Source organism: Salmo salar, chromosome 22 (assembly GCF_965601325.2).
Source record: "Salmo salar chromosome 22, fSalSal1, whole genome shotgun sequence".
NCBI lineage: Eukaryota > Metazoa > Chordata > Actinopteri > Salmoniformes > Salmonidae > Salmo > Salmo salar.
Window position 1 is genome coordinate 15,727,750 of NC_138312.1, and position 23,701 is coordinate 15,751,450.

The 23,701-nt window shown below is 41.7% G+C and overlaps 1 protein-coding gene across 1 annotated transcript in view; it reads left to right on the forward strand.

Moving 5' to 3' along the window:
• Nucleotides 1-23,701, forward strand: part of LOC106582848 (contactin-3) — a 75,678-nt gene that overhangs the window by 48,019 nt on the left and 3,958 nt on the right. The window contains exons 8-22 of the mRNA XM_014166370.3: nucleotides 5,723-5,907; nucleotides 6,221-6,357; nucleotides 6,861-6,990; nucleotides 7,604-7,754; nucleotides 8,252-8,379; nucleotides 9,493-9,668; nucleotides 11,910-12,027; nucleotides 15,535-15,693; nucleotides 15,789-15,938; nucleotides 16,518-16,588; nucleotides 16,973-17,207; nucleotides 17,617-17,726; nucleotides 22,087-22,273; nucleotides 22,432-22,544; nucleotides 23,007-23,172. Coding sequence (XP_014021845.1) covers nucleotides 5,723-5,907; nucleotides 6,221-6,357; nucleotides 6,861-6,990; nucleotides 7,604-7,754; nucleotides 8,252-8,379; nucleotides 9,493-9,668; nucleotides 11,910-12,027; nucleotides 15,535-15,693; nucleotides 15,789-15,938; nucleotides 16,518-16,588; nucleotides 16,973-17,207; nucleotides 17,617-17,726; nucleotides 22,087-22,273; nucleotides 22,432-22,544; nucleotides 23,007-23,172 — 2,216 coding nt within the window. The remainder of the gene's footprint in view (nucleotides 1-5,722; nucleotides 5,908-6,220; nucleotides 6,358-6,860; nucleotides 6,991-7,603; nucleotides 7,755-8,251; nucleotides 8,380-9,492; nucleotides 9,669-11,909; nucleotides 12,028-15,534; nucleotides 15,694-15,788; nucleotides 15,939-16,517; nucleotides 16,589-16,972; nucleotides 17,208-17,616; nucleotides 17,727-22,086; nucleotides 22,274-22,431; nucleotides 22,545-23,006; nucleotides 23,173-23,701) is intronic.

Genomic DNA, 23,701 nt, shown 5'->3' on the forward strand with positions numbered 1-23,701 from the left:
CTGGGGTGACCCTCATCGCCACTGCTCATAAAGTTGAAATAAACAGATCTTGTGGGTTGGTTTTCTCCAGAAAAAGACCTTGCCATCTCTGTAGTCTACTGCATCTCTTCTAAATGTCCTTAGCTTGTCTTGCTTCAATGTCAGAGTGAATGTGTTTATTTCCTCTTTCAAAATCTCATCACATTGTCGTGTCTTTGGCTATGCTGGATTAAGTGATATGACATGCTATTCTATAAAATCCTTTCTCTGTAATTAATATTACCTGATTAAGCTAATCATGTAAATGTAATTAACTAGAAAGTCGGGACACCATGGAAGAGTGTTTATAGAGCCGTTATCTTCCGAGTAAACTCTTAATAACTTAGTATTATTTTACATCGATAGCAGTCAATATTAATCGTCATATTTTCAGTCTCATAATGAAAGTTGTAAATTCTTGGTTATCTTCACGAACCCTGGCTAACAAGTTGAATCAGCAATACAAAATTGGGTTTAATTATTTATTTACTAAATACCTAACTAATCACACAGAATTACATATACACAGAATACAAATTATGTCATACAGAAAACGTCCCTGGTGGACGGAGCCGACATGGCGGCTTGTTACACAAAGAAAGGGGGTTGGGCTTGAATGAAAGAGCGGGAAGACTTAGGAACAAAGAAACAGCAGCTATGCTATCGTAAATACAGAATCTTATGCATTCTAAATTACCGCCCATTTGGAAAAGGAAAATGCAATAAATATTTACTCTGAGCTGCGCTTCGGTAGATTGGTCGTAGATGCTGGCCGGGTTGGCCAACAGATCTTCCGGTCCTCAGAAGAATGTCTCTGGTGGTAAATTGGATACGTGGTGGTATCTTCATCTGTGGTAGACTGGATCCGTCGTCCGTCCTTTCCTAGCCCACGTCTACAGCGGCCGCTGCTAACTCAACGGCTAGTAAGTATCACTTCGGTAGTGAATAAGTTCAAAGTTCATAACATTCACAACCAAAGCTCACGCCGAGGTTGGCTTAGTTCTGTACTTGACATGTGTGTCCTTGTAACGCAGAGGCTGCAGACCTCACGTAGTGGAACTCGGTTACGTTGTGTCATTGTCTTATATAGTGGTGAGGGGAGAAGGGTGTGTCATCGTTTATAACCCCTGACTCTTCACAGGGGCGGGCCACTGATAAAGCAGGGCACTTTCCTTATGAAAACCCAATTCTCTCAATTGGAAGCTAAAATTACATTTAATCTCCTAACAAACAATTTCAATATCAAACATTTCAATTGCATAACAATTCCATGTGACTCTGACAACTAGAGGGTGTATACTTTCCCAGGTACAGTTTATGTCGTCCTGTCATCAGTCATAATGTCTCAGATGACAACCGAACTGACATCCATACTCATTAAGTTCCAAAGCATATTTCCAACTGGTTTTATTACCAAAATATGGTTCCTTTTCCCCATTTGTTTGATGTTCCCAGACTCTCTATATTTAACAAAGGCTATTCAACAGTCCTTCAGTAGGGTCAGAAAGAGAGGGGAAGGGAGAAAGGTATTTATGGGGGGTCATAAACCTTACCCACAGGCCAACATCATGACAACATTGTGCTTTGTTAGAATTGTCACTGTTCTGTAATTTTCCTTTTTACTTCTTCAACTTCTGTTTGGACTACATGTCCTTTATAGCTTCCTCTATTAGAAGTAGCATTAGGTCAAAAGAACACACGTTGAGAATAGCCTCCCATTTATCTCTAAATTCAGTCTTACCTTGTGCTCCATTACCTGGAAACTTCATAATACGGAGGCCTCTGGGGATTAGGCCTTTTCTCCAATAGTCAGACAAGCTCATAGAATTGAGGTCAAGTTTGGTGTCTTTCTCCATAAGGTGTTGCAAGTCTCTGTAAGCCTTGTTCATGTCCGTTCCAGTATTCTCTGTGGCTGTCATCTCATCTAGCAACGAGGCAGTGGTAATAATATTTTGACCCTCTTCATGGGAATAGGAAAATCTTGTAGCCTCTTGGGTAAAATCCATAGTATCAGTTGTAAAATGTCCCCAAAACACAGAAAAAATGACTGTGGAGCTGCTTCCTCTAAGCACTACCCAAGTGCTGTGATTAACTTGTAGAAAAAGGAGGAAGGGAAACGCTGCTAAGGTAATAGTATATTTTGGTAGGCAGAAGGTGCTCTTTGGTAAAAGAGGTAAATTGGTCATCAAAAAGAAAGGAGGACCAAGGCACACTTCATATAATTAATCCAAATGATTTTATTTGTATGGAATGTTCAATGGAAACAAAGTTTAAAGATTCTGAAGCGTTCGACAGGGATGCTGGATGTTGACTCCAACGCTTCCCACAGTTGTGTCAAGTTGTCTGGATGTCCTTGAGGTGGTGGACTATTCTTGATACACACAGGAAACTGTTGAGTGTGAAAAACCCAGCAGCATTGCATTTCTCAAACTGGTGTGCCTGGCACAACTTGTTGAAAGGCAATATTTTGTCTTGCCCATTCACCCTCTGAATGGCACACATACTTAATCCATGTCTCAATTGTCTCAAGGCTTAAAAATCCTTCTTTACCCTGTCTCCTCATCTTCATCTACACTGATTGAAGTGGATTTAACAAGTGACATCAATAAGGGATCATAGCTTTCACCTGGATTCACCTGGTCAATCTTGTCATGGAAAGAGTTCCTAATGTTTTGTACACTCAGTGCCATATTCCTATAAAGCTTAGAGATCTCAAGTCAAATGTTGTTGAAGTGTTGTGGTTGCAAGTTCTCCTGCCTCATCTAAAGCCTCTTCTTTTGGGGTGCTGCTATAAGCCACCAAGTCGTAACAGTCAGTATTTGGATAATATGTGTGCAATGCTTGATAATGTGTGTGATGTTAACAGAGATCTATTTTCTGGTTGACCTGAACATTGACTGGTTAGCAACTAGCTGTCCTCTCAAGAGGAAACGTCTAACTGTGACTAATGCCTGCAATATGACCCAGGTTATCACTCAAACAACTAGAGGGCATTTCAATAGTGTTGGATCTGTGACATCCACTTGCATTGATCATATCTTCACTCAGGCTGCAGAGCTTTGCACAAAAACAATATCAATTCCCATAGCATTGTGGCAATAACAAGGAAAGCCTAAGTGCCAAAGGTTGGGCCTAAAGTAATTTATAAGAGATCATACAAAATGTTTTCTCATGACTCTTTTGTTGAAGATGTAAAACATGTCTGTTGGTCTGATGTGTATGAGGAAGTGAATCCAGATGCAACACTGGAAGTATGTGTAACATGATTCATGCACCTGTTAATAAATTAACTGTGAGAGCTGTTAGAACCCTCTGGACTGATGATTAATAGAAAAAATATTATGGTTCAAAGAAATTATGCAAAAGAGGTAGCAAACAAGTCAGGCTGCTCAGCTGATTAGTTGACATACTTTAAATTGAGACATTTTGTGACTAAACTATATTACCAAACCAAGATGAATGACATAAAACACAATGGGTAAAAACTTTGGAGTACTTTAAATGATATCATGGGCAGAAAAACCAATTAATCTCCATCGTTCATTGAAGTTGATGGGTCATTTATTTATTTTTTTAAACTTTCGATATTGCCAATCATTTAAATTACTATTTCACTAGTAAAGTGGAAAAACTTAAGTGAAATGAAAACATTGAACAGTGAACCATCATATTTTTGTATAAAATATCTAATAATGAAAGAGAAGGATTGCTGTTTTGAATTTGGTCAACTTAGTGTGATAGAGCTATACAAACCATTGTTATCCATCAATGATGATAAGCCACCAGGTATAAACAACCTTGATGGGAAACTATTGAGAATGGTAGCGGACTGTATTGTCACCCCTATTTGCTATATCTTTAACCAAAACCTAAAGGAGTGTGTGTCCATAGGCATGGGAGGAAGCTAAAGTAATTCCACTGCCTAAAAATAGTAAAGCACCCTTTGCCAGCTCTAACAGACACCCAATCAGTTTGCTGCCTACTCTTTGTAAACTAATGGAAATCATTTGTGTGACCAAATACAATGCTATTTTTCTGAGAACAAGTTAGCTACTGACTTTCAGCATGTGTATACTGTAGAGAAGGGCATGCACTTGTACTGCACTGATTCCAATGACAGATGATTGTTTAAAATAAATGGATAATAAGATAGATTTCAGTGCAGGATGTGATTGTATTATACATTTTTATTGAAGACACTGACTTGCTATGGCTTTACATCACCTGCCATGACATGGTTGGAGAGTTATGTATCCAATAGAACCCAGAGAGTGTTCTTCAATGGAATCTTCTCTAACATCAGATATGTAGAGTACGGAGTCCCTCAAGGCAGTTGCCTTAGGCTGTTACTCTTCTCTATTTTTACAAATGATTTGCCACTGGTCTTACACAGAGCTAGAATGACTATGTATGCGGATGATTCACACTCTACATGTCAGCACCCGAAGCCAGTGAGCTCACTGAAATTCTAAATAAGGAGTTACAGTCAGTATCAGAATGGGTGATTAATAATAAACTGGTCTTAAATACATCTAAAACTGAAACCATTGTATTTGGTTCAAAACATTCTCTAAGACCTAAACCTCAACTGGAGTTGTGTACAAAGGGTGTGACCATTGAGCAAGTTGAGGAAGCTGAACTCCTAGGTGTAACATTGGATGGTTAATAATCTGTTGTTAATTATCAGTTGTTGTGAAGAAAATCAACTGTACTAGTTGTTCAGGCTCTGGTCTTGTCCCATTTTGATTAATGTCCGGTAATATGGTTAAGTGCAGCAAATAAAGACCTAGCAAAGCTGCAGCTGGTTCATAACTGAGCAGCTAAAGAGCTTTCCCTTAACTGCACATACAAGACTAACATCAACAACATGCATGCCAGTCTTTCCTGGTTGAGGGTTGACGAGAGATTAACTGCTTCTCATAATTTTTATGAGAAGTATTACTGTAATGAAAATTCCAGATTTTCTTCATAATCAAATAACATTCAGCTCAGACACCCACAAGACGTGTCACCGGGGATCCGAAACAAATTCACGGCAACGCACAGTATTATACAGAGCCACGATCGCATGGAACTCCCTTCCATCTCCAATTATTCAAGAAAACAGAAATATTACCTTAAAAAAGATATTAAACAACATCTCATGGAATGGCGGGGACTGTCAGGTGACACACAAACACACGCACACACGCACACACAAACACAATCTAACACACACATTTTTGTGGTATTTGTCTTTTTTAGTTTGGTCTTTTTGAATTGTTTGCATATCATTGTATTTAAAATGTGTGTGACTGCTCTTGTCTGTCAGTTTATCAGTACTTTGTTACTTGTCATGTTTTGTGGGATTTTTTGTACCCCAGGAAGAATAGCTGCTGCCTCTGCAAAAGCTAATGGGGATAAACAAACAAATATCACAGATTCCCAAGGGGCTACAGAAAGCAATATCACATCGTAAGGATGTGAAAATCAAATGTCCTTTCATACATCTCCCAGGAAGGCAAAGCCGTAGAAATTTGAGACAGTGAAAATGGATGAGAGACAGATTTGTATGGTTACAGTAATTCTAAAGGTTTTGGCAGCCTCATCCTTAGAGAAAAATTGAATTCCATTACACAGTAGAAGCTTCTGTACAGTTAATCACATTTTTTCCACCTCAGACAGTCGTCGTCATTAGGGCTTTTTTTCGTTCCTAATATTGCAGCCCAGTCCCAGAAATAAGTTGGAGGAGAACCAGCGGCGTCCCATTTCCCAGTAAGGTGAAGATGAAGAACTCCAACGCAGTCCTTGAAATTCAAAATTTCCAGCAGGAAGACACAGGGACGTACGAGTGTGTGGCAGAAAACAGCAGAGGCAAAAACGCTGCACGAGGTCGTATCTCCTTCCATGGTAAGTGATCCATTTCAAATCCAGAGAGACTTATGAGTCAATGTGCTGTTGTAATAGATATCCCCATTTTTTATGGAGGCTTGGAGTCGGAATACTGGCTGTGGCCTTGGTCGTCTGATAGAAAACCTGGCTGTTAGGAATGCTCAGTGAGATTAGCATAGTAATTGTGTGTAATGATGGAATATTCGTTCAATGCTTATATTATTTCAGTGGTCCATGATAACAATTCATTTTCAGTCTTGACTCAGTTGTCCTTTTTATCGTCATTATGTCTTTTGAATCCCTGACATTTGCATATTCCCTCTTTTCATAGCGAAGCCCCATTGGCTCCAGACAATGATCGACGGGGCCCTGTCCATTGAAGAGAATCTGTTCTGGGAGTGTAAGGCTAACGGGAAGCCCAAGCCCTCCTACAGCTGGCTGAAGAATGGAGACAACCTAATGGCAGAGGTATGTATGGAGCCCTGGCAACCACCAGCTCTGAGCATGCAAAGCGTTCATCCCCCCCTTCACAACCCTGTGATGGATCCGATCTGAGGGACCTGTCCCACAGACACATCACATCAACATCTCCACCATAGTGTGCCGTGGTTCAGGCTGTCTGAACAGCTGATGGGGTTAAAATTCAGTCTGAGTAAGACATCAGCAAAAAAATCAGACCTGTCTTAGTGGCTTTTCCAACTGGATGGCCATGGAAAATAAATTGCTTATTAGTGTTCTACTGGTATTGTCAACATTGCTTTTTTTTTCTTTTCATTGAAGCTGCAGGTCAGCATTTTTTAGCCCCAATCTGAGCATACATACTGCAACAGAGGGCTATAAAAAAAAAAAATCTTCTTCTCTCTTGCTTTCTTCGTCTCTTCATAGTGTACAAGTAATTGCATTTGCGCCTGTGGACATATTAGACTGCTCCAGCAATACGTATACAGATCTGTCTGCTTTCTCATCCACAGGGCCGGATACAAATTGAAAACGGGGCTCTCTCCATAGCAGCATTAAACCTGTCAGACACCGGGATGTATCAGTGTGTAGCTGAAAACAAACATGGCATTATTTATTCCAGCGCTGAGCTAATGGTGTTAGGTAAGATTGCTTTCCTCTCCGCTTTTTATCTGTGTCTATCTTGCTGTGTGTTTGATCATATTCTTAAAGGTGCAACTAGCATCCTGCGATTACCCTTTTCAAAAATCACTCTGCTGCCTCATTTAATGCCACTTCGGCTCCAGAAAAGAAAACATGAATCTGATGGAGTGTCCCATTTTAGTTTCAATCATTTCATTATATTGATTTTGATGCTACAGATACGTTGCATAGTGGCGTCAGAGGGCTTTCTCATGTAGATGACATATCGATTTACTTGGAGAGCTTTGATGAGTTCTATCTGACATACTGGATGAGAAATCCAATTCTGTCTTGATATTTAATGACACTGGGGGTCTCAGATGATGGCTGACAAAACATGATGATGACAGATGAAGCCAAAAGTTTAGAGAATCCCATACTGTGTAGTGAGGACTGGTCTCTATGGGGGGGGGGGTGCTTCATCCCTGGAGCAGTTCCTATGGAGATCATGGCTTTTATGCCAGAGGGTAAGGGAAGGAGGGAGGGAATGAGAGTCAATCTCAGCTCAGCACATTTGATCTGGGAGTTGGTTCGTTGTCTTCTTCACGTCTTTCACCCCCTGCATCTTCTCTAGCATCACCTCCCAGTTTCTCCAAGAATCCACTGAAGGCCCTGCTAAAAGCTCGCTCAGGCAGTGATGTGGCATTGGAGTGCAAGCCCCAAGCCTCGCCCCGGGCAATTAGCCTGTGGAAGAAAGGCAATGAGATCGTGCAGAGAAACGAGAGGTAGTGTGGAACTCAGCATGAATTCTCACACATTCACAAAGTGCAGTTATGTGTGATTAGAATCTTTTCTGATGTGTGGATGATGAGGATAATGAGAAGACAACAAAACCCTGTAAAAATGTATATATACAGTAGATAATCAATGTAGTATGCAGCATCTGTGCATATTGAATGCTTAGTATATGCGAAGACTTACATTTCAGTCATTTAGTCTTATTATGTTCAAATAAAAAAATGCACATACAGATAACAATCTCTTGGATGACAAGCCTGAGTGGAAGGATTGGCATTAGGACACCAATCTTCATAGGAAATTGAAAAATGCAAAGTCCATTTTCTATAATGACAGTTGGACTTTCCTCTGGAATAGAAGGAAACGTGTAAATGGTGTTGAAATGAAGGTGATGATGCATCCTAGCACTTGGACTGGATTTAGACACGGCACTTCTGTTCTCTACCCAAGCAAAAGCTCTGAATCTGTGTTACTCATCCCCCAGGATTACTCTGCTTCCCAACGGGACACTGAAGATTGCCAACGTAACCAGGAGGGATGCGGGAAGCTACACGTGCATCGCTAAGAATCAGTTTGGAACTGCAAGCACTACTGGAAGGCTGTTTATCACAGGTGAGCTATCATAACATATTCTCCCAATAATCCCTGAGGCATCGCCCCCAGAACTAGGGAACGTCGACGGATTTTTCACCTTGCAGGCTCAGGTATTCAAACCAGCGATTTTTCGGATACTGGCCTAACGCTCTAACCGCTAGGCTACCTGCAGCCCACACTTCAATAAGCTTCAATGAAGCTACAAAACTGTTAGTGTTTAACCTTAACGTGACAACAGTACAACACAACAGATGAACAGGAATGACATTTACTTTTACAGGTGGGCAAAAAGAACCATCTGAAACCCATGCCCCTACTAAGCCACACCTTCTGTTTTCTGATCTGAACCATATCTCAATTACCCAGCATTATTAACCCAGCATCAACAACCCAACCTTGCACTTTTTAAAGAAAACAACCCAGTGGCCCACTGCCTGCAACCCAGTAGTTGGGTCATCCAAACAACCCAGCATTTTTTAGAGTGTACTGTCTGATATTTGTATGTACTTCTTTGTGCTGATAATTGTACTAATAATTCCAGCTTAACATCTAATGTAAGTGATCCTTACTATTTTGTCTGTACAACTTAACACAGTCAACGTTGTTATTTTCTAATTAAAGCAATTGCAATGGTGCTTAAATAGGCAATAAGTTATTGTACTGCAATTAAGTAAAGGTCATTACTTATGGACGCGGAGACTTAACGTGTTGATGCAGTTATCTGGTACATGTGTTGTAAACGTCTGTCTCCACCTCCCTTGTTTTTCTCATTGGCTTATTTAAAGTTTTACGCCAACAGCTGATCCCTTTAATCTAATGGAATGTAATTATCCTGACCTTTCCCTTACAAGGCTCCCATACTCCACTGCATCCAATTCTCTACAGCCAGCATTGGGAATGCATTCTGCTTGCATAATCCTACTTCAAACATTTCCCCCCAAATTGACCATGCAAATACGAAGTGTCAACCAGAAATGTTTTGAATGTTAAGTGCTAGAACCAAGACACGTGTAGCTATGATGATCCCTGTCGTAATGATAGCATGATATAGTTACACTAGAGTTGTTTGAGTGTAATGGTTCCCACCCAGAGAGCATTAAGATGCATACTAAGCTGTCATTGTCTGGACAGAGCCCACCAGAATCACCCAGCGGCCTACTAACATGGAGATCATTGTTGGCGAAAGTATCGTGCTGCCCTGCCAGATAGCCAGCGATCCAGCCTTGGATGTGTCTTTCTCCTGGGCCTTCAACGGGCAGCTCATAGACTTCCACGGGGATGCCGACCATTTCGACAGAGTAGGAGGGGTGAGTCATCAGGAGCAGTGGACAACTGCTGTCAGGCTATTCTAGGATTGATTGTTTCACACAGACTGCAAAATAATACGCCTCATTTGGAAACTCTGTATAATCTCTGTATAATAGGTTAGCTACCTCCTAAAAGTCCTACCCTCACACTGTAGGCTACTTTATTAAATGTGTATTCAAGAAGAGTACTGTTGGGATCAAATCTTAGCAGCAGTTTTAACATTGAAGTGATGCTTCAGTAGGCTGTATTTAACTTCCATTGCTTCAAGTTATGTTTACTCTTCCATTTATCTTTTAACTCCCTGTCTATCAGACAGCCCATAAGAATTGTGATCTTATTCGTAAGACAACATAAAGGTGAAAAGCCACAGTATTTCATAGAGATCTTAGTAATCTTTAAGCTGTTTCAATGGCGGAAGAAGCCTGATGAATTAAAAGTGTTTTTACTTTTCATCCCTTAAACTTCTAATTTCTCCACCTCAAAGGGAGATCATTTTTTTAATCATCTCTCTTTGCGTTAATTTAATTTGCATACCTATTTATGAATCTTGTGCCCTGAAATCATTTGTAGTGAGTTGGCTGGCATTAACCAAGGGCAAGCCTTCGCACCAGTAAAATGTTCATCTGAATTCCTCATGCCTTCAATTAACGATAAGAGACTGACTACTCTTTGGCGAAAATATGTGTTCCTTTTGATAGACGAGCACTGTCATTTGTTCTGCGCTCGTCTCTGCCAAATTGTTTTAGAGAATCATTTATCACTGTTTTATGGATTCATTATTCACCCGAGGTTCATTGTACGGCTATAGCCGAAGAAAAATAATGAATGGATCAAAGTTGAAGTTGATATCAGAGTTGAACCCCTCCCACGTCGTGGTCATGCTAAGTTCACGCCTGCGTGGATAGACAAATGGCAATTACAAATGACATTGACATGTGGACACACAAATAATGAGATACAGTTTTCACATATTCCGTATCCCCATGCCCAGGGAGATTACCAGCTCCTCTCAACAGCGTCTGATGAATTAATTAACATAATTAAACCAGATCTGCCTCATAGCTTCCTGCCTGCCAAGGCATGGAATTTAACCCCTCGCTCTCCAGTCAGACAGCTGCTGGCTGGCATGTCAGAGGCAGACATGGCATGAGCATGTTAGCCTTTCAGAGGAGAGGAGTGCCATGCCGTCCCTCAGCCACACATAAGTGCCACTCTGCTCCGCTTTGTCTTTGCCTCCGAGAGGTGAGGATCCTCGGGGCGTTCATGCCCAATTGCAACCGAGCCTAGCTGAGCCATGGTCACTACCCAGTGAGTTGATGAAATTTGGCGTGGCTTGAGTGTGTCTAACCTGGCTAGCCCTCAGGTGAATCCTCTCCAGACAAGCACACTCTATTTTAAAAGGAGTCCTGAAGGATGACATGCTGTGTATGTGTGACAGACCACTCCACTAAGTGAACATTGGCTCAGAATTTTTAGAATGTGAGTCCCACTCCCCAGGTAGAGTGATGGGTACCATTGCTATGTACCTAATAGTTAACTACAGATAACGATGATCCCATTTCACTCACTTTAAACTATGAAGACATTTCAATTTGATAGCTCTTCCACATTAACTTCTGTATCTCCACTTAAGGCTCCATGGCAGATGGGAAGATGAACTGAAGCTATTTCATCACCTCACTCCTCTTTAGGTTTTTCAATTGTTTATCAGCTTTAGTTTCCCCATGGCATCAAAGAGCATACTGTTTTATCTAGAACAATATTAGCTCCTAGTCTGTAAGTTGTACTAATTTCTCATCCATCCCTGCTTATGTAATTCTTGAATAATTAGGATCATCTTGCCAATTAGCCGTTGTGTGTTTGTTTTGGTGGTCCTGTGCGATGCTGAGTAGGGGAGCATGCAGTGCCTGAAGCGTAGCCAACAGGACTGTTTGTTTAGAACACAGCTCACGTTCTTGCTGGTTTCCGTGTGTCACAAGACTCTGTGACCTGAGGGGACCACATGCAGCTCCATACACAGAGCTTTCTCAATTTTAAAGCTACAGTCACACTTGGAAGGAAAAAGAAGATAGCAGCACATGATATTGCTCCGATGTGATACATGTATTTATTAATCAACCTACAGTAGGATCACACATGCCGTTGCGCAAAAATAATTATGAAACAGTTCAGAGTGTATTTCCTTTGGATTTCATGATTTTACATCAGATTTTCTTGTGTGTTATTGTTTTCCCTTGTAGAGCATCTCAGGAGATCTGATGATTCGTAACATCCAGTTGAATCACGGGGGAAAGTATGTCTGTGTTATCAACACCGACGTGGAGAGCTTGTCTGCTTCGGCCATCTTGGTTGTGAAAGGTAAAAGAACCGACTGTTAAGGTTGTAAGGGTGCCTCTATGGAATTCATGTTCAGTTCACTCTGGCTATGAGATTCACATTTGTACAGGGACTTATTTCTCAGAAGTGATTTACGTTTTAGCTTCTTCAGAAAAGTTTGAGTGTGGAAATACAATATAGTTCCGTCCGTGAATGTCTGATCATAGAGCTTCCAATGTAAAATCTTGTAAGCACTTTGACAGAATTCAAATTGATTCATGCGTTAAATCGGTGCTCAAATTGCATTCTAGATGACATACTTAATTTTATTAGTCGGGGTACCAGTCTGTTTAGCTTACATTCCAGTCATTGTTCTCCATGTCATGTGCTAAAAATTTGGCACATGCCATGGAGTTACAAGGAGTGGAATGTGATCTAAACAGACTGGCAACCAGACTATCATTTTATAGGCCTATATGAATAATATTGGTTAATTAATCTTGCTGCCAAGCTACCTATGGGGCGGCAGGTAGCCTAGCGGTTAAGAGCTTTGGGCCAGTAACCGAAAGGTCGCTAGTGCGAATCCCCGAGCCGACTAGGTGAAAAACCTGCCAATGTGCACTTGAGCAAGGCACTTAATCCTAATTGCTCCTGTAAATTACTCTGGATAAGAGCATCTGCTGAAAGACTAAAATGTAAAATGTAACCATAAATATATTCATAGTTTGGTGAGAACTCTGTAGACAAATATAATTATCTTACACCAATTTTTTCATGACATGACATGGTATACAAATGTAACGATGTGTGATATTGGTGTAATGAGAGAATTTTTATGACATGTTTTTGAAAGACAATATTTGGCATAGCTAAATTTAAAAATGGCACATAATGTGACACTGGTACATTTGTGACAGGAGCTTCCACAGCAGTAGTTGATATCTGTTAGGCACAGTGTATCATATCTCATCATTGTAACTTATCTCTAGTGATTTACATTGGCATGCATTGCATGCCCATAACAACCTGTAATAGCTGTCCTGGTGTTTTGGAAAGCCATTGTTTGTTACAGAGAATTGCTTTAATTGGCTCATTTACACATTGATAAAAAAAACATTGAAGCGTCTGAATAATGAAACAGTGGAGTAAACAACAACATCTTTGGAGCATATATTATGTGACCCACCGCTTGGATTTGGTCCTATGTAGCAAAAAATCTTATGGTGTTTTTTACATTGGATAAAAGACACTCAGCGCTAGAAAATTGTATATCATCAACAGCAGTTAAGGAACAATGTGAAAGGAATTCTGCTTTAAAAGTGGATAAACTTGTAGCCACACTTTTGAGAAAATGGCCCTTGAATTTTTTGATACACCTAATGGAGAGCTCTTCTTTGTCTACACCCATTCAACATCATTCACACCGTCTTAAACCCATCCCATCTCTTTAAGGATTCACATGTGAGGGCATGTGCTAAACAGAGTGAGTAGTGTACTAAACAACCAAAGTTTTTAATACTAAAAGTGGTAAAAGTAGTAGCCAACAATAAGTAAAAACTCCAGGTAAAAATACACTTTATCTAGTCCTTGGCCTATATCCTAATCTGAATTTGGTGCAGGTCATGTTGTTCTTCACATTGCCTTCAATGGTAAACACACTATATCAAATCAAATGTATTTGTCACATGCACAGGATACAGAAGGTGTAAACAGTGCAGTGAAATGGTTACTTGCATAGTAGCAATATCAAAAGCAGAAAGTGTCCAGATAAAAATATTGTATAAATATTTTATAATTATTAGATGACGCTTACCCAGACACACTTGTATAAATGAATTGTCATGTGAAGGAAATGCTATAACCACCTCCCAGCCACATCTAGCTAAGTGGATGGGTCCCTATTGTCTAGACATGTACACATGTTCATGAAATACAATAGATGTCCGCAATCACCCCGACACACCTGGCTGACTTGATGGGTCATTTGTAGCTTCATCTTGTTTGGCCAGCGTTGTCAAGTCACTCCGGTTCACACTGACTGTGACGTGTGCAGAAAGTAGTCCATCACAACTTTTTCCAACTGATCTGTTGATAGCGCCTAAATTCAGGGCATCAATGTTGTTGAGAAAAGTAGCAAAACTTTTGTAGTTCTCAATGGCTAACATTATATCTTTAAAAAAACACTGTGATAGAAAGGACTATCAACGTATACTGAGCAGCTCACGTTATAGACAGAGGCATGCTACATGGCAGACCAATCCAAACTCATCTCCCAGCATGTCCAGCCCTTCCATTATCTTAGACAATCATGGCTAGCGGGACAGTTCCTGTCTTTTTCCTTAGCTAAACCAACTATGCTCGTAATTTAACAATTGTATTCGTATATACAGATGGCATACCAGTTTGTTATTGAGGCACATTAAAGTTCACATGCAATAGAAGGCATTTCTGCCAAAAAACGCACTTTGATAAAAATATACACTACCATTCAAAAGTTTGGGGTCACTTTGAAATGTCCTTGTTCTTGAAATATTTTTTTTTGGTCCATTAAAATAACATCAAATTGATCATAAATACAGTGTAGACATTGTTAATGTTGTAAATAGACTGACGAGTTTCAGAAGAAAGTTATTTGTTTCTGGCCATTTTGAGCCTGTAATCGAATCCACAGATGCTGATGCTCCAGATACTCAACTAGTCTAAAGAAGGCCAGTTTTATTGCTTCTTTAAACAGCACAACAGTTTTCAGCTCTGCTAACATAATTGCAAAAGGGTTTTCATATGATCAATTAACCTTTTAAAATGATAAACTTGGATTAGCTAACACAACGTGCCATTGGAACACAGGAGTGATGGTTGCTGATAGTGGGCCTCTGTACGCCTATGTAGATATTCCATTAAAAATCAGCCGTTTCCAATTAAAATAGATAGTCATTTACAACATTAACAATGTCTACACTGTATTTCTGATCAATGTGATGTTATTTTAATGGACAATTTTTTTACATTTTCTTTAACACCAAGGACATTTCTATGTGACCCCGAACTTTTGAACGATAGTGTATGTTCAAAGGCCTCTCCTGTGAAGTAGTGACGTGCGACAAATGCCTAGCTTCCTGAAGCGGGTCACATATTTGCTGTAATTCTCAATCTTGCTGCATCTCTGCCTCACTCACTGTCTCTCTCTAACTCACTGTCTCTGTCTCACTCACTGTATCTCTGTCTCGCTCACTGTCTCTCTCTCAATCTCTAACTCTTTCTCTCGCTTTTTCTCTCTTCACAAATGTACCCCTCCCATGTCCCTGTTCGGTGTTAGTGATCCTGTGTTCATAATCACTTCTCAGCCTCACATATCACACGTCTGAATTAAAGGCCCCTGTGAAGCCGGACCAAGGACACAGCCCTTAATTAGATGGAGTGTGATGGCCTTGATATCTAACAGGGTCAGCAGTAAAGGCAAGAGCATAATGAGTTGGGAATGGGAGGGGTGGTGCTGGTGTTGTGAGACTGGTGTGGAGGCTCACTTTGCTAATTGTCTGATTGAGTCAGGTCCCCCCGGGTCCCCGGACACTGTAGCGGTGGAGGAGATCACAGATAGCACTGCCCAGCTCTCCTGGAAACCTGGTAGGGACAACGGCAGCCCTATCACCGGCTACATCATCCAGGCCAGGACACCCTTCACTGTGGGCTGGCAAGCTGTAGACACAGGTAGCAAATGCACCTAGCATACAGTACAGAACAGAGCACACCTTAGCCATGCTTATGTAGATGGTAATGTTGAACGCTCTCCTTTCCACTTCCAGTTCCTGAGGAGATCAATGGCAACACGTTGACAGCCACTGTAGTGGGTCTGAATGCCTGGGTGGAGTATGAGTTCCGGGTGGTGGCCCGCAACAGTGTGGGCATGGGAGAGCCTAGTCCAGCCTCAGCCAAGACCAGGACAGAGGATGCCAGTGAGTGTCACACCTCTACTCTCTCTAAAATACATATGTAGACACACACACGCACACACACACACACACACACACACACACACACACACACACACACACACACACACACACACACACACACACACACACACACACACACACACACACACACACACACAAAGTGATATACACAGAACCCTGACATCTGACTTTAAATGCTGGTTGAACCAGTTGCTAATGTTACAGATTAAATGTGATGGACCATTTACTTTGGGTAAATACACATCAGGATGCACATGAGTGATCCGCAAATCTTTTGTGCAGAGCCACGCACAAAACAGTTGTCAAGTAAAATGGCGTTTTCTGACTATTAAACTTAACAGCTAAATCAAAAACAAAGTTGTTTATTCATTGTGAGACTTGGTATTCGAGTAGGAGGATATACTCCAGAACATGTTGGGTCGCTCGTATCATGGGAGAAGTTGTGGTGTGTAAAATGAAAAAAATATTGTGGATGCATTTTAAAACTGTCGTGGGGCTAGACTTATAGACCTGTAGTTCAGCTGTGCTAATTGCTTTCCTTTGGGCTTTGCCTTACAGTGCCTGATACAGCTCCCACTGATGTTGGAGGCGGAGGCGGCACAAAATCTGAATTAGTGATAACTTGGGAGGTAAGTCATCTGTCAGGTTTTACTGCTCTCTCCATAGCCTGGTAATGGTTTTGCTGCTCTCTCCATAGCCTGGTAATGGTTTTGCTTAATTGTGCAGAATTGAATGGAGCAATTTTATGACCTGCACTAGAGCCAGCCTCTCCCTTCTGATTCAACTCAGGGAAAGAGATTGTTTCTTTGAAGCCCACTTCATCCACAATGATGTACCAATGCAGGGAGAAAAGGATCTGTGGGTTGTGGTGTAGGGGGGGAAAACGCTGCATCTAATCATTGCAGCTCGTGTTGAAGCCCTCTTTGGCGGGTGCTTGAGGACAAAGGCAGGGGTGTCAGTGTCTTTGTCTGTATGCGTTTTAATATCACTATAGTTTTGTGTTTCGCTCCCAGCCCGTGCCTGAGGAACTGCAGAATGGAGAGGGCTTCGGTTACATCATCGCCTTCCGGCCGCTGGGTGCCGTCACTTGGACGCGAGCGGTCATCTCCACGCCTGGGCTCGCCCGATACGTCTTCCGCAACGACACCATCCCGGCCTTCTCACCGTTCGATGTGAAGGTTGGGGCATACAACAACCGCGGGGAGGGGCCGTTCAGTTCCATAGCCACAGTGTTTTCAGCAGAGGAAGGTAAAGGCAACGGCAGCCAGTGGAACCATGTTCAAACAGCTCCTAATCTTTTTTATTCTGGAGGCACGACCTTGAATAGTAATGATGAAATAAGTTGGTTCAGACACTTTTCCCCCTCTCAAGCTGGGAGTTTCAACTTGATATTAGTTATTGTTATTGCAGAGGTAGATTACAGGAAATCCTAGCTGACACTTACTACACTGGGCTGTCAGTGAGGTACTGTGTTAATTGAATTTGCCGTGAAGATAGTCTTCCCTTATGTCAGTCACAGATCCCATTAAAAACCAAGCCCAAGCAATATAGCTCTCTCCAGTGAAACTACAGGTCTATTCTCTGCCTGCTTCTGCTTCCTATTAGTGTGTTTGATGGTATTGAGTGAGTGGTGCTCACCAGCTCTCTATTTCTGCAGTCCCCAGTGAGGCTCCTAAGAGGGTTTGGGGCAGGAGTGTGTCTGCAGCTCAAATTGAAGTGATCTGGGAAGCCCTCCCTGCCACCCCTGAAAGAGTGCTGGGTTATGAGGTAGGATTCTCTCAATTTGCTCAATAAATAACCATACTTGCATTCTAAATAGTCGGCATTTTAGGTATGTGAAAATAAAACGGTTTATAGTATGTGACATTTCAAGTATTCTTTAAATGCCAGGTTATACTCATTTCGGCCTTTTTATCGAGTAGAATTTGCTGAACGCTTTTGAGGAAGAGAATCACCTTTCCAGACTCACGTGTGTTTGACAACGACTGATAATCAGCTGAGAATGAGATAAGATGACGCGCTACGCCAAACGAACAAATGGCGTAAAATCAATGCAATAGCGCATTAGATGAAGCATTCCCAGGATGGGTGAGCCTAATAGGTTGATATTTGTTGCTTACTGCATCTGTTTTGACTAAACAGTATGTTCTTAATAGTATGTGGTATGAATAGTACACATCATGTAGTTTTAGTAAGTAGTAGGCGAGACAGATTTCGGACACGGCCAGACACATTCTGATGCCATTTCTAATGTTTATCTGTAAATCAGTAGCTTTATTTAAACTATTTTAAGATGATTCTTGAAATATTCTCTGGAGTGCTGTGTTCTGTAACATTTCACTGAATAAGATATCATGAGAACTTCTGTAATGTTGACAACATCTTGTAAATAGTATTATGTTCACTCCTGTACCTGTACCTGTACCTATAGGTAACTACAAAAATAATGGAAACACTTGAGTAAATTAGGGATACAAAGAATATTGACAGCAGGTGCTTCCACACAGGTGTGGTTCCTAAGTTAATTAAGAAATTAACATCACATCATGCATAAGGTCAAAAATGCTGGGCAGGCCATGGCTATGCCTCATGACAATGCCCCCATCCACAGGGCACGAGTAGTCACTGAATGGTTTTATGAGCATGAAAACAATGTAAACCATAGGGCATGGCCATCTCAGTCACCAGATGTCAACCAAATTGAACACTTATGGGAGATTCTGGAGCGGCGCCTAAGACAGTGTTTTCCACCACCATCAACAAAACACCAAATTATAGAATTTCTGTTGTCGCACTGCTCCAGTAGAGTTCCAGACACTTGTAGAATCTATGCCAAGGTGCATTGAAGCTGTTCTGGCTCGTGGTGGCCCAACACACTATTGAGACACTTTATGTTGGGGTTTCCTTTATTTTGGCAATTACCTGTACACATATATATACACTGCTCAAAAAAATAAAGGGAACACTTAAACAACACAATGTAACTCCAAGTCAATCACACTTCTGTGAAATCAAACTGTCCACTTAGGAAGCAACACTGATTGACAATAAATTTCACATGCTGTTGTGCAAATGGAATAGACAACAGGTGGAAATTATAGGCAATTAGCAAGACACCCCCAATAAAGGAGTGGTTCTGCAGGTGGGGACCACAGACCACTTCTCAGTTCCTATGCTTCCTGGCTGATGTTTTTGTCACTTTTGAATGCTGGCGGTGCATTCACTCTAGTGGTAGCATGAGACGGAGTCTACAACCCACACAAGTGGCTCAGGTAGTGCAGCTCATCCAGGATGGCACATCAATGCGAGCTGTGGCAAGAAGGTTTGCTGTGTCTGTCAGCGTAGTGTCCAGAGCATGATGGCGCTACCAGGAGACAGGCCAGTACATCAGGAGACGTGGAGGAGGCCGTAGGAGGGCAACAACCCAGCAGCAGGACCGCTACCTCCGCCTTTGTGCAAGGAGGAGCAGGAGAAGCACTGCCAGAGCCCTGCTAAATGACCTCCAGCAGGCCACAAATGTGCATGTGTCTGCTCAAACGGTCAGAAACAGACTCCATGAGGGTGGTATGAGGGCCCGACGTCCACAGGTGGGGGTTGTGCTTACAGCCCAACACCGTGCAGGACGTTTGGCATTTGCCAGAGAACACCAAGATTGGCAAATTTGCCACTGGCGCCCTGTGCTCTTCACAGATGAAAGCAGGTTCACACTGAGCACGTGACAGACGTGACAGAGTCTGGAGACGCCGTGGAGAATGTTCTGCTGCCTGCAACATCCTCCAACATGACCGGTTTGGCGGTGGGTCAGTCATGGTGTGGGGTGGCATTTCTTTGGGGGGCCGCACAGCCCTCCATGTGCTCGCCAGAGGTAGCCTGACTGCCATTAGGTACCGAGATGAGATCCTCAGACCCCTTGTGAGACCATATGCTGGTGAGGTTGGCCCTGGGTTCCTCCTAATGCAAGACAATGCTAGACCTCATGTGGCTGGAGTGTGTCAGCATTTCCTGCAAGAGGAAGGCATTGATGCTATGGACTGGCCCAGACCTGAATCCAATTGAGCACATCTGGGACATCATGTCTCGCTCCATCCACCAATGCCACGTTGCACCACAGACTGTCCAGGAGTTAGCGGATGCTTTAGTCCAGGTCTGGGAGGAGATCCCTCAGGAGACCATCCGCCACCTCATCAGGAGCATGCCCAGGCGTTGTAGGGAGGTCATACAGGCACGTGGAGGCCACACACACTACTGAGCCTCATTTTGACTTGTTTTAAGGACATTACATCAAAGTTGGATCAGCCTGTAGTGTGGTTTTCCACTTTAATTTTGAGTGTGACTCCAAATCCAGACCTCCATGGGTTGATAAATTGGATTTCCATTGATTATTTTTGTGTGATTTTGTTGTCAGCACATTCAACTATGTAAAGAAAAAAGTATTTAATAAGATTATTTCTTTCATTCAGATCTAGGATGTGTTGTTTAAGTGTTCCCTTTATTTTTTTGAGCAGTATATATATATATATATATCACTTTGGTTAAAGGTCAAAAAGGGTGCTTATATTTGTCTTGTTTCACAAATGTACATGTGTGTAACATGTACAGTGTTTGGTGAAATGGAAATGTTATTTTTCGTGTATATCCCACTCCCCCTGAGACACCCTCAGAGAGTGGGTGTTGCTTAAGGGTTTATCATAGTCCAAAACACACAGCAGTGTTCTAGAATATTAGACCGTTGGCTTTCATACTTTTAGACTACTCAAGCAATTTCTCCAACTAGTGTCAACACATTCAAATGAATAGAGGATGCGTACCAAAGCTGCGTTGGTTGGGAATTGTGGGGAGGTGCCCGTTCAGCTGTGCGTCTCGCTCGGATAGTGCTCTCAGAGCCGCCTAGCTATGTCACATTGGGACACCAAACTATCGCGTCTCAGCTTCCTGCGGACTATGATTTACACTTTAGACACTGCTGCTCTGAAGACCACCCACCAGAGACTTCTGAAACCTGATGAGGATAGCTATCATCCATCCATTTAAGAACACATTTTTCCCCAGTGGTCTTTCAATCCCTCTCACCCCTGCCCCTCGGCACAAAACCCATGGTTGCCATGGCAATGGCTATATTGTGTAGATACAATAGTGTTATCATGTCACCAAAAAGGATTTGAGAGAGAGAGAGGCTTTTACAGAGGAGAGCTGTTGTTATGCATCTTAAACCTTAGGCATTGGGTACAGTGGAGGTCATAGGATTCTGAAAGATATCATAGACAGATGCATTAGTGTTGTTTGTTTTAGTAGCCAAACATGCAGGATAGGTCTAAACTGATTTGCACAATAATAGGCCCATCATCTACAGTATGGGGCTAGTTTTTAACTCCAGAACAGTATATTGTTTTGGGGTGAAAAATAGTATCTAATAGATTCATTTAGTTTCATAGCAATACCAGGAATACAGGAGTGAGGGTGGACTTCACTTTTCTCTCTCTAATTATGTATTGACTTAACTCTGTCACTTAATACCAGAGACTTGAATATTGTATATGACCCTAAACTAGCATCGGATTATTTCATTTGCTTAATCAAAAATCTCTTCACCTGCATCGTTAATTGAAAGTTAATACGCTCAAGGGAAGTAATTAAGCACTGTGCCTCGTGTTAAAGAGAATACAATATTCATCCATGCTGTTGCTGGATGTGTTCATTTCTAAGTACAGAAACTGTATTTTACTCATTGAAAGTACAAATTCGTGAGGGGAATATATTTTCTTTTACCAAAAAAAGAGCAGATATAAAACATATTATGGACAGAACATCCTTAAACTTTGTCACACAAGCACTTTGTCATATTCTACTTTTAGGGTTACTATTAGTGCCTTTGTAGAATGACCATAGGGTCGAGAGGAGGGTGTATCAGCAATCGAGGACCTAGATATTGAAAAATGTATTATTCAGTGGGAAGCCAGTCCCCTACTGCACACTAAATGGCATTACAGATTAGATGAGGAGGAGTGAGTTCTAATAATGTGATGAAATGAATCACTTGTGTGAGTTAATAAAAGTCCCCATGGCTAGGATTGAATTTTTCCTGTCTGATGTCTCAACCTCTTGTTGTTTTCTTTCCATTGGTAAACAGGTGGTGTATTGGGAAGATGACACCAAGCCTGACACAGTAGGCAAAGTGAGAATCTCTGCTAACTACTCAGCAGTCAACGTGACTGGACTGAAAGCCAACACACAGTATTACTTGGCTTTGTGTACCTTTAACACTGCTGGGACAGGGCCACAGTCTACACCCATAAACGCCACCACCAAGAAGCCACGTGAGTGAATCTCGTCGGTGGTTTTGTATCTATTGTACGTTCAACTTCAAAATGTAAGCAGAACAGAAACTCTTTTTCTTTTTTTCAAGCATACACATATTACTGTATATGAGCATCTCTCTTTTCTTCCCTCTTTCTTCATCACTACCCTCTCTCAGCACCTGGCCAGCCTCCTCTGAACGTAGAGTGGACCATGATTGGCTCTCTGCTCACTCTGCACTGGGATCCTGTCATAGCCATGGAGACGGAGGCAGAGGTCATCGGATATCTTGTACGTCTCATGTCACTGTAACTCTATTATTTTGTAAAATACAACAAAACCATCTCAAACGCAATCTTTCAATTAGTGCTGCTTTGTGTGGGTTGTTTGATTTGAAAAAAGGAAGAAGCAGGGAGTAGGAGGTTGGTGGGGGGGTGTAATGAAGGAAGTGTATTCAATACCATCGCCTCTGGTCAACTCAGCCATATTGATAATTAGTGGCTCATATTGGTAGGGTTGTCCACAGGGACAGAACATCCATTGCTTCAATCAGCCAGCCGCACTGTACTGTCACAAAGCATCAGGATTCATCTTATCATCCAATCAGCAAAATCTAGTCACTCTCCTAGTTTGAATTCCCCCACTCCTCACCGCCCCTTTTAGCCAATCTTTCATTTTGAGGTTGTGTGTTTTGCAAAGTTACTGTGTGTTGCTACATTTTTGTATTTTGGGGTTTTGCATTGCTGTTTCTAGGTGCTGTTGAGAAGACACCGGGATAATGAGGTAAACAGCATCATAACAAACAAAACCAGGATGGAGCTGACGCTGTCTCCCAACGACAACTACCTGATCCAGATCAAGGCCCTGAGTGAGGGCGGTGAAGGTGTGGGCAGCGAACCCATCCACATCCACAAATTAAGTACGCTAGCCATCTCCTCTCTCTCCTCTTCCTGTGTCCATTGATCAAGTTTTGGCGATGATTCAATCGGCCAAACAGAACATTTATTTTGGCCTCGTTGCACCCCTCTTCGACCATGTGTAATATACTTTTTTTTTGGGTGCAAGAAACCTTTTTAAAAATGCATGTACGGTGCAATCCATCTCTGCCATTGGGTTATTATTCCTTGTTGACTGCACAGCTCGGCTGCGTGTAAAATAATAGAATGCCCCCCCCCCCCCCGCTGTGCAAAATTGAAACGGTGTTCAGTTTTCTCTAAAGAGATCTGCTCTCTAATGTGATATAAGCCTTATCATATCTGTATACTTTAATGGCCTATCCTGTTGAAAGTCATTAATAATGGAGATATGGAAGCACTATATAATTCACAGTTACTCTTTGATTTATGACGACTTGTCAGCCAATTTTGCAGATAGAGACAGAAAATGCCCCGCTTTTTGCTTTTTTTTTTTTAAGTGGAATTTTAAGTTCTTGAAGAGCTTCTCTCTAA